The 11,552-nt window shown below is 29.7% G+C and overlaps 2 protein-coding genes across 2 annotated transcripts; both read left to right on the plus strand.

Annotated features, from left to right (window-relative positions):
* Positions 1 to 546: 546 nt before the first annotated feature.
* On the plus strand, positions 547 to 2,983 carry CCT3 (chaperonin containing TCP1 subunit 3). Its single transcript, XM_017902807.1, has 4 exons — positions 547 to 728; positions 821 to 882; positions 1,189 to 2,326; positions 2,415 to 2,983. Exons 1-4 carry the CDS (start codon positions 692 to 694, stop codon positions 2,828 to 2,830), a joined length of 1,653 nt encoding a protein of 550 aa, XP_017758296.1. The 5' UTR covers positions 547 to 691; the 3' UTR covers positions 2,831 to 2,983.
* Positions 2,984 to 3,811: 828 nt separating this feature from the next.
* Positions 3,812 to 11,254, plus strand: LOC108549439 (death-associated protein kinase 1). Its single transcript, XM_017902809.1, has 20 exons — positions 3,812 to 3,854; positions 4,494 to 4,572; positions 4,653 to 4,765; positions 4,826 to 4,986; positions 5,065 to 5,185; positions 5,279 to 5,579; positions 5,685 to 5,733; positions 6,219 to 6,335; positions 6,421 to 6,693; positions 6,762 to 6,944; positions 7,030 to 7,144; positions 7,227 to 7,418; positions 7,503 to 7,744; positions 8,947 to 9,036; positions 9,254 to 9,418; positions 9,494 to 9,712; positions 9,788 to 9,967; positions 10,052 to 10,345; positions 10,426 to 10,748; positions 10,819 to 11,254. The coding sequence occupies exons 1-20, from the start codon at positions 3,812 to 3,814 to the stop codon at positions 10,979 to 10,981; spliced, it is 3,423 nt and encodes a 1,140-aa protein (XP_017758298.1). The 3' UTR covers positions 10,982 to 11,254.
* The last annotated feature ends 298 nt before the right edge of the window (positions 11,255 to 11,552 follow it).

Here is an 11,552-nt window from a genome sequence, read left to right on the forward strand (position 1 = left end):
AGCTTCAGAATCCTTAACTGTCGCCATTAGACCAAGACCTAACGTGAAATTTGTTGGAAATAAGTTAAGAATTTGGGATGTAAGAAAACTTTAATTATGAATATCGCAAAAACTATTGAGTAGTTGTGATTATAATGATATATTTTCTTAAACTGCAAGACGAAATCTACAAACCTGCAAAGCTTTAACTAACTCGGTGACGCGAACGACTTGCACTCTTCTTGTTAGAACAATGGCTTTATACATTGCGTTTAGTAATAGTATTTCAATTATCAAGATTAGTAAAACCAACAAATATAAAAATACTTTTAGTACATTAATTTGTAAGGATCGTATTCAACTTATATTCATTTGTTCAACCAGTATTCCATATTTTTATTATAAATATTTGTTTTTACGATATATATAATATTATATAAATAATAAAGAATTCTATTGTATTTATATTACTATTTACTTTAGACATTTTTAGAACACTAAAGGCGAAGAAAATCATAGGGATATTTTGCATTTTTGTTGGCAATGTACATTTAGTAAAGTATTTTACGCTAGGACTATTCTCCAATCGTCATTCTCATTTCTAACCAATTATTACAGGGTCTCGTCTTTCGTTTTCTTCTAGAAAAGTCAGGCGTGTACTTGAGTATCGTTTTCTGTCACAGTATTTTACTATTTCAGAAATTGAAGAAAAATGTTTGGTCCAAGGGCTGCTCCGATTGTAGTTTTAAGTATGTTAAAACAATGTTAATTGTTTTTCATTTGTTCAAATATTAAATCAAGAAATTTTTTTTCGTGATGCCGTATGCTTTGATTATTGCAGGTCAAAATACAAAACGTGATACCGGTCGAAAAGTTCAAAGAGAAAATATCCAAGCCGGGAAGGTGAGTTTCTGCAACGTATGATTTACATATTTACCTTTTAAGGCTTTCATCAAATGCTCATACGCCCACGTGTATTTTTTTTTTTTAAATCCATTTATATTATTTATAACTAATATTTATTACATTTAAATAATATCAATAATTTAGATGTAAAATATTGAATAAATTTTTTAATTTTGAAATGAACATATAATTATCTAATTTCATATTGTTCATCTGGGTATTTTATAAAATAAATTCAAATATAATTACAGATTTTAAATGTATCTATAAATTCTTTAATGTTATATATTTTTTTTCATAAAGGCTATTGCAGATGTCATTAGAACATGTCTGGGACCACGAGCAATGTTAAAAATGTTAATGGATCCAATGGGTGGTATAGTTATGACCAATGATGGAAATGCTATATTACGTGAAATAACAGTACAACATCCTGCTGGAAAATCTATGATAGAAATAGCTAGAACTCAAGATGAAGAAGTTGGAGATGGTACTACATCAGTTATTGTATTAGCAGGAGAAATATTAGCTACTGCTGAACTTTTTCTTGAACAAAATATGCATCCTACAGTTATAATAAGAGCATATCGTCAAGCTTTGGAGGATATGGTTACTATTCTTAATGAACAAGTTAGTGTGGATTTGGATTGCAATGATAGAAACAAATTGATTGAAGTCATTAATTCATGTGTGAAAACTAAATTTATTGGACATTGGTGTGAATTAGCATGTCGAATTGCTTTAGATGCAGTTTATACTGTTATGCTTAAAGAGAATGGTAGAAGAGAAATAGATATAAAACGTTATGCAAAGGTAGAAAAAATTCCTGGTGGTACTATTGAAGATAGCACTGTTCTTAAGGGCATAATGTTTAATAAAGATGTTACTCATCCAAAAATGAGAAGACATATTAAAAATCCAAGAATAGTTTTATTAGATTGTTCCTTGGAATATAAAAAGGGAGAATCTCAAACTAACATAGAAATTATGAAAGATACAGATTTTACCAGAATTCTAGAATTGGAAGAGGAATTTGTTAAGAAAATGTGTGAAGATATTATTTCTGTAAAACCTGATGTAGTAATTACTGAAAAAGGAGTATCAGACTTAGCACAACATTATTTTGTCAAAGCTGGAATCTCTGCTATTCGTAGAACAAGGAAAAGTGATATTAATAGAATTGCAAGAGCTTGTGGGGCCATTGTTGTTAATCGTACAGAAGAATTACGAGAGGAAGATGTTGGTACTAAAGCTGGTCTTTTTGAAATTAAAAAACTTGGTGATGAATACTTCTGCTTTATTACTGAATGTAAAGATCCCAAAGCATGCACTATACTTTTAAGAGGTGCCAGCAAAGATGTATTAAATGAAACTGAAAGAAACATACAGGATGCTCTACATGTTGCAAGGAATCTTCTTATTGAACCTAAATTAGTACCAGGTAATCAGTAATTTATTATTAAAATGGTATAATACATATGCGAGTACTTATAAAATATGAATTACTATATTATATTTATATGTTAAAGGTGGAGGAGCTGTAGAAATGGCAGTATCAAAATTTCTAACAGAGAAAGCAACCAAGCTTGAAGGTGTAGAACAGTGGCCTTATAAAGCTGTAGCACAAGCATTAGAAATAATTCCAAGAACTCTTGCACAGAATTGTGGAGCAAATACTATCAGAACCTTAACTGCATTGCGTGCAAAACATGCTACTGAAGGATTGATGTGGGGTATTGATGGAGAAACTGGTGAATTAGTAGATATGAAAGAGCGCGGTATTTGGGAACCATTATCTGTGAAATTGCAGACATATAAAACAGCTGTTGAAACTGCTATTTTGTTGCTAAGAATTGATGACATTGTATCAGGAAGCAAGAAGAAGAAATCAGACAATGAGCCTAGTCAACCTGCACCAGTTTCAGAAGAATCTATGAAAGATTAAGAATATTGAATTTATATTGCACTAAAGCTTTTATTTGTGTTAACATTTAATAATACATGTCTATGATAATTTTATTAAAATTTAATTCATGTTTATGCAAAGTATTATTTGCTTGTCTGTATGCATTTTCATAATAATAAAAATACTTTGATAAGGTATTAAAGATTAATGCAAATATTGTATTTATCTATGCACTTTTCTTAACAGTTTGCATCCCTATCTATGTTAAACTAGCAATACTCAATTTTATTTCTTTAAAAATCATTTCTGTAAAATTTTAGTTTATTAATATATTTTATTAAATTAATTTTAAATATACTTATATACATACACCAACATTTTATAAATTGTTTCATTACATGTTTAATATTTCGTAAAGTTATAATGCAATACCATTATATATTACCTTCTGAAGGATTTCATACTCGAAATTTACACATACTACACCTTATTGATTTAAGTTCCATTAAGTAGGCGATATTTTGTTTAAAATTTAAAAATTGACAAATTCTTTATTCATCAAAGTATACCTACATCAATATCTCAAATAATTTAAATTTCTTTTACTATTTGAGATATTGAATTTTTATTCAGAACTTCTACAAAAATTTTAAATATATCTGACAATTCGTATTTCATTTTTCATAAAACGTGAAATTCTAGTTAAGTAATCTGAAAAATTAATAAGGTAGGTAGTTTCCTATTTCATTCATTATAGTTTTATAGTAATTTTGATTGTATATGTTGATTAATGATATTATGAATTAAGCAATTCGAGTGGTTTGAAAAATTAAGAGAAGGTTGTACGAGATTGCAATGCATTTTAAGGAAGGTGGCGTTTCACGCGACACAGGTATATCGATTGTGTGTGTAGGGTGGCCGGCATGAGTGAAGGCCGACGAATGGGACACAATTTTCGTAACGGCTCTTTGAGAAACTTAAAACTGTTCGGATAGACTGAACGATGAGCATGATTGTGAGATGATGCCAGGCACGTCTCGCCAATTGGGAACTTCGAACGGTGGTAAAAACCGACTTCCTTTCAATTGTTTTTAATCTTTCTACACAATATCGTGTCGATGTTTCTGTCAAGGCTGGCAGATGTTTAATATTTCTTCGCGATTTGGTATGATCAAGGGATGCGAAGCGTATCAACAACATTTTTAATAAACAATTATTCTGATCTTAATGAAAATACATCCACGTGGCTATGTATGGAAGTGATTTTCATATCTGTTTACTACAGGATTGACAGGTGTCTATGTTCTGTTAGTTTTGAACAACGACTATTAATAAATAATTATTATTGTGTAGTATCACGTCTTAATTTTAAAAAATTAGAGAATGTACGTTTTATTTTGTTTCTTTTATTTGCATTGACAAATATTTGTAAATAATGTTTCTTTAAATAAGCTGGTCATGTAGAAATAAAATGTTTGTTATTTTGTAAACATTTGTATTCTTTTTTATATGTACATATAGATATTTTTTAAAATAATATTATGTTTATGAAAATTTATTTTTTATTAGTTCATTACTTTTGCTTTAATATCAGCTGTATTTTTTGTTTTATTAAAAGAAGATATAGAACTATTTGTATTGATAAAGTAATGCAAATAAAGTAAATATTTTTCACATGTAAAAATGATTATCTATTAAATAGGTCCTGAGTGGGACAATTTAATGGAGGTTCACCATGAACCAATTGAAAAAAATTACAAATTATTGGAAGAAATTGGCAAGTAAGTCATAATGTAATTCACAGTCAATATTTACAATGAATACATAAGATTATAAGTATTTATATAACTATAAATTGTAGAGGACAATTCGCAATAGTACGAAAATGTATGGAAATAAAAAGTGGAGAATTTTATGCTGCCAAAATTATGAGAAAAAGACGAGTTGCCAGAGGCGTGGCAGCTGCAGATATTGGTAAGTATTTTTAGATATCTAATATTATATTTTTAGATAATTATTGAATTTTTGTTTTAGCTCGAGAAGCAGGTTTATTAGCACGACTAAGACATCCAAATATTGTTTCATTACACAGAGTTGTTGACACAGGCACAACAGTTGTTTTACTTTTAGAATTAATTTCAGGAGGAGAACTTTTTCATTGGGTACCATCTGGTGAATTAGAAGCAGCACATGTGGTTTGTAATTGTTTTTTAGAGAATATAGTTCCAAACAGTTAATGTAAAGTAAATACTGAGTAGTTAAAATTTTTATAGGTTCGTCAAGTTTTAATGGCACTTAGTCATTTACATTCTCATCAAGTAGCTCATTTAGATATCAAACCTGAAAATATTCTTTTATCAACTCCACCACCAATGCCAAGTATAAAATTAATAGGTAAATTATAACTATTAGGCACCTGTTAAGGAATATTATTGTGAATATTATAAAAATTTAATACAAATTTCTCTGATTTAATTTTTTATGTAGATCTAGGTCTTTCACATCGATTAGTACCTGGATCAGAACATAGAGCATTATTTGGTACACCTGAGTTTGTTGCTCCTGAAATTGTAAATTATGAACCACTCAGTTTGGGAACTGATCTTTGGGCAGTAGGTGTTCTAACATACATTCTTTTAAGTGGTGCATCACCATTTCTAGGTGAAGATAAACAAGAAACATATGCGAATGTTGCTGCTTGTCAATATCAATTTGACAATGAATATTTCAGTTCAGTATCTGAAATTGCCAAAGATTTCATACGATCCTTGTTGATCAAGGATCCAAAGTAAGTATACAAAATTTAGAAGTAAAGTTAAAAGTTCTAAGTTTAAGTAATATATAAGAATTGTTTAAAGTAGAATGAAGTAATAGCAAAAAATTTGATTTTTAGAGAAAGAGGAACTGCAGAATCGTGCCTTAAACATCCTTGGATCCTCACGGTCTGTTCCTGAATGCAATATTATAATTTCCTTTGTAATTGCCAGAGCTGACTATAATTTTTGTTTTCAATCATTCACAATAATTTTTTTGATTTCTTATGAAATAACGTTTATTTATGTACATCGCGTGACTAATGTTAGTATCATCTGTACAGTTACATACCAATTATACATCATACATACATATTATTTCTCACAGAATATACATTATTAATTTAAATGTAACAAATTTTTTTATTGAGTATATATGTACCTTAATTATGTTTTATAATATACAATGTCTACAATTTTTTATATAGCGTTATATAATAGTATAGAAAAATGTTATTCATGTTGATAATACATTTTTAAGGAAAAATTTTTATCAACACGTGCATATAAAAATATATGACTTTGTAATTGTATATTGTAGTATAATTGATTATGAAACACAATATGTACATAAAATAATATAATACTAAATAACTATGTTTGTTCTTCTGTAGGAGTCAGAAGCCTCTCAAGGTTTTGGTGGAGCAATGATTAGTGCTGTTAAACGAGGCTGTGTTGAGGCTGTGTCTCAATTGCTGCTGCAAGGAGCACCATTAAATGTGAAAGATTCTGTGAGATTTTTCAATATTTAATATAATGTAATTTAAAGATAATATAAATGAAGTATGATTAATTTTTATCTGTTTGTTTAAATAGAAAGAAGATACGCTTTTACATATAGCTTGTGAATCAGGAGATGAAGGAATGGTAACTTTTTTAATAGAAAATGGAATAGATCTGGATACACCAAATAAGAAAGGCTTAACACCATTACATGTGGCTGCTAGACATGGTTTCATTAATCTTGTTAGACATTTGTGCCTTGCTGGTTGTGACGTTGATAAAACAAATCGTGGAATTAGAGCAGATGTGACAGCGATCAAATATGGATATCCTGATATTGCATCATTGTTGGATAAGCTTCGAAATGTATGTTATTAAATAACCCATTTTTATTACATTTGACATTATTATGCTAATATCAATTAATATTGTAGCCTATTCAACGTGAAAATTATATTAAACAGTTGCAACCAACACATAGACCAATAGATCGTTTACATATAAGACTTTTAGGACATTGTGCATCAGGAAAATCATCTTTAATAAATTCTCTGAAGTCAGGCATTTTTAGTTTTGGATTTTTTAGAAGATCAAGAAGTCAGAATTATACTGCAAAGGTAATTATTCTTTATATACTATTAAAAAGCAATTTTTAAAGACAAAAAAATAACATTTTTATTTTTTTATAATTTAATTGTACAGAGGGAACCAAGTATTGAATTAGATATAACTAGCAAGCATGGCTCACTTAGCTTTGAATATAGTGACAGTGAATATGAAGGTACACAAGGTGTAGAATGGAGTCGCGGTAATGTAGGTGAGGAATGTAACTTCACGCGATTTTTTTTTTTTTTTGTGATTATATAATAGTATACATATTCATAAATTTAATGAACAAGGTGGAGAATGTGTTTTTTGGGAATTATGTGGTCGAGAGGAATTTTTGGCATCTTATCATTATGTACTGACTTTTCAACAACCTGCTGTGCACCTTATTACAGTCAGTCTTAGAGAACCACTTACTGTACAACTTCAGCAAGTAAAATTTTGGCTACGATTTATTTCAGATCGTATTGCATCAACAAATTTTGGTAACTTTGGCAATCTTTTATAAGAAAGAATAATTATATTTATTAATAAATTATAGTTTTCTCAAAGATGCTTTTATACAATAGGTTTTGGAGGCAAATATAATGATGTGAAAGTAATACTGGTTGGTACTTATGCTCCAGAACCTCTTGCACCAAATTCAAATAGTGGCAGTCTTCTTGCCCCACTTTTACCTTTTTTGAGAGAGTTCACACCAATTTTGGGAGATGAACCTCAAATGGTCGCAGTGGATGCAACTAATCCTTCTAGCCCTGGTCTGAAACTTCTAAGATCTTACTTGAATAATGCAAGGATGGAATTTTTAGAGGTGAAGTGATTATACAATTTATGAAAGTATTCATACTTGTCACATTTTATACACTTACTACAAAACAATTTTTTTATATTATTATTCATTGTCAATTAAAAAATATTACGAGTCTCTCAATTTTGACTAATTTAAAATGTAATAATTCATTATCAAATTTAACAAAATTTGACAAACTTAAATTTTAAAAATATTGAATATGAAATTGAAAAAGATTAAATTTTAAAAAGATTGAATCTTTTAAAAAGATTAAAAATTCATTGGAAATAAATTTTTAAAAGATTGAATTAATTAAACTATTGCATGTCGTCATATGTAATAAAAAATAAGGAAAACCAAGATCATTCAATCAAGATCATCTGATTTAAGTTGAGAATATAGGATGTAAATCATAGTTAAATATATTATTGATTTTTTTTTTCTTTTTTTTTTAGATAGAAAGTATGTTATTAATAATAATAGAAATTTAATGATACTTGAATATTTATGATTTACATCCAAGAATCACAATTCAACACAAAAACTTCAAAAATCTGCAATCACCTCACGCTTGATTGCACGAGCGACTCGTTTAATAAAAAAAAAGTTAAATTATATATCATTAAAAGATTTATGCTTAAATATAAAATACTAAAAGGTTTAGGTTCAGCTTAATATATTTGTGTACATAATTATACTTCCACATTTTTTTACAGGGATATCGCCAGTGTTTGTACAGCATGCAATAAATGTGTGCATTAACATTTTCAAAACGATTCTGTTTAGAATTGGGTCATTTCATTTGCATAGTGCCAATTACATTTAAACGATTCACGTCTCTTTGATTTCAAATCCCGCAATATTAATACTATGTTGAACAAAGCATTCATTCCTAAATATGATGCAATCCTTTTTGTTAAAGTTATGATTCAGTAATCCATGGTCATTTCATGATGCATGGTTGATTTAATATATATGTACAAGTAATTAAGCTCACCAAATATAATACTTTGTATTATTCATAATTTCTGATTAAAATAATTATTTGCGACATTTAATCAAGCACATTCCTTAAAAAAAAAAGATATTATAAGTAAATTTTCTTAAATCTGCTATCACTTTATCACATGATCAATTTACTAACAACATATATTTTAGTTGCTGATTATTTGGTCATTAACGTTTATTAACATCAGCCTTACTGCATGCAATGCATGATGTAGGAAGGACCGGAAGTTGCAGAAAGTATTCTCCGACGTGACACGCCGCGGGCTGCGGCCTCGTACGTGCCCTTGGCGAATCTTGATAAACAGGTCGAACTATTTCTCAATTCCTTTGATAAAAGTGATGCGTATAATGAAGCTGTAATTTATTAATTAATTACTCTAATGCTTTATCCCATTAATACATACGTGCACTACTGTCCAATGCAATTAAGAAACTACTCTTGTATATATTTTCTGCATCAGTGTATTATTTAATACTTTTCCCTTGTATTTTATTGTTAAAGATTTTATAATTTTATTATAGAGTGCACTAGTGTGGACTGGTCTTGCTGAATCTTGGAGATCATATGTGCAATCTTTAGAAGTACCTCCAGTTATGCTTACACAGGAGGAATTTTTAAAAGAAGTGAGGAAAATTAATCCATTAGTTTCTTTAGAACATTGTAGACACCTTGGATTACAATTACAGGTTTGTATTTCTGTTTTCTATAGTTTCTTAATTTATTTTTCATTCTTGATACATGAATTAGATGTTACTTTTCAGAATTTAGGGGAATGTATGCTTCTTCCTGGGAATTTAGTAGTATTAAGTCCAGAATGGTTTTGGCAAGATGTAATAAACTGGCAGTTAAGTCTAGAACAACGAGGTCGTCTTGGTGGTCGTACTACAGGTGTTTATGCTTTAGAAGATTTTCAGGCTCGTTGCCCTTGTCCTGCAGGACAAGCTTTACAAGCATTACAGGCCGTAAATTTGTGCGTGCCGGTATGTATATTTTTATATATCTATTTAATGATCTTAACTTTTTGTGTGTTATAAAACAACGTAATTTTATTTCAGTGCGAGGTAGATGATGATGAAGTAGAATATGAAATTCCATGTTTAAATCTCGTTGAACGTTTACCAGGATTATGGGAACCATGGAAATCATGTTCTAATGTTATGCCTCATACTGGTCTTCGTCTTTCTCCATCTGAAGCACCTTTATATCATTTGATTGCAGTATTTCCGCATTTACAAGTATGCTCTAATAATAAGCACCTACGTAATGTTCGCGTTTTGTATTTATAATCGACATTTTGATAATGATATAATATTGTATAGGCACAGTTGAGAAAAATCACTCAAACATGGGATCCATCGAACTCAGATTTATATCAGTGGTGGAGGGGATCCAAATTATGTATTGGACCTTGCGAAAGTATTATTACTTTCGAAGAAGAAGAACAAAGTTGCATAGAGATAAGAGTACGCGGACCGCGAGGTACTAACGCTCAATGTTTCGCTCTTTTCAGCATTATTCTTGATGCTATAGAGACAACGATTGAATTAGTTGCACCTGGTATGTTACTTGAAAGATATTGGCTAAGTCCTAGTCAACTTCGAGAATATGATGAGGTTAGTTGCTTAATAATAAATAAATTAGAGTAATGTAATATAATCAAAGTGTACTTAATGTGTTTCGTATAATTTCACAGGTAATACATTCATGGGAACCAGCACCAATTATATCGGCTTTAATTGATAAAGGTCTAGAAGAAGCAACACTTAAAAACCCTTTAAATGGTCAAGAAGAAACTGTGTGGGAAATGGTAAGTTGTGGACTACCATTAATAGAAAATTGTCTTCCTGGGCCAAAGCAGCCAATAAAACACATCAAAGCTGCTGTACAAAGAAGATTAGCGCAGATGCTCGATCCACCTGATCGTCATGGAAGAGATTGGTGTTTACTTGCTGTAAGACTAGGTTTAGGAGATCGAGTCGCTCAATTAGATAGTACAGTAGACAGCCCAACATTGAGGTAAGGAAAGATCGTTATTTATTATAATTTTTAATTAATTTGGTACTTCATAAAAATTGTTATTTCATAGATTATTTAATACGGCGGGTGCTGATTGCACTGTAGGGTCTTTAATACAACAACTACGTGCTCTTGATCGAGAAGACGCTGTACATCTTTTGCTCTCTTATACACCAACATACGTATTGTCAACGGCTACTGACTCTGAGACAGGATCTAATCTTTCTAGATGACAATGTTGCATTTATCAATGGTGCATTAATACTTTCTGAGATTCGGATTTCTGAAGAAAGGTGTTTTCCTTGGTATGGGTTTGATAAACTTATTACGTCACCGCTTCCGCCCAACATAAATTGTGCATTGCTCTTTAAGCTAAGTACATACATTGTAGTACATTGTTTGTGTACTTCTTTAGAGGTATGTTGAAAGGCACATGCACTGATGTGTACTTTTATATCATAATACTAGAGCACACTTCAAGTGGCACAAAATTCTTTTAATATATTCTTTTTAATATATACATATACACCCATTTATATCGTTAGAAAATTGCATAATTTACATGAAGTTTTGTATCTTTTCTTATAAGTTCTTATCATTCTGAAATACCATTATTTATCAAATAAAAATATCAAATTTAAGTACATTTGTTAGCATAAAAGATATTTATAATTCTATATTTTTGTTAGTTTTGCAAATATTTACTTAATAAGATCTATATAAACGACGTTTTAATTTTTAATATTTAGAGTTTCTTTTTAATTGTGAAATATTTGTAAGCGTTTGTATTGTGATATTATATGG

Source organism: Eufriesea mexicana, unplaced genomic scaffold (genome assembly GCF_001483705.2).
Source record: "Eufriesea mexicana isolate 0111107269 unplaced genomic scaffold, ASM148370v2 scaffold2021, whole genome shotgun sequence".
Lineage (NCBI taxonomy): Eukaryota > Metazoa > Arthropoda > Insecta > Hymenoptera > Apidae > Eufriesea > Eufriesea mexicana.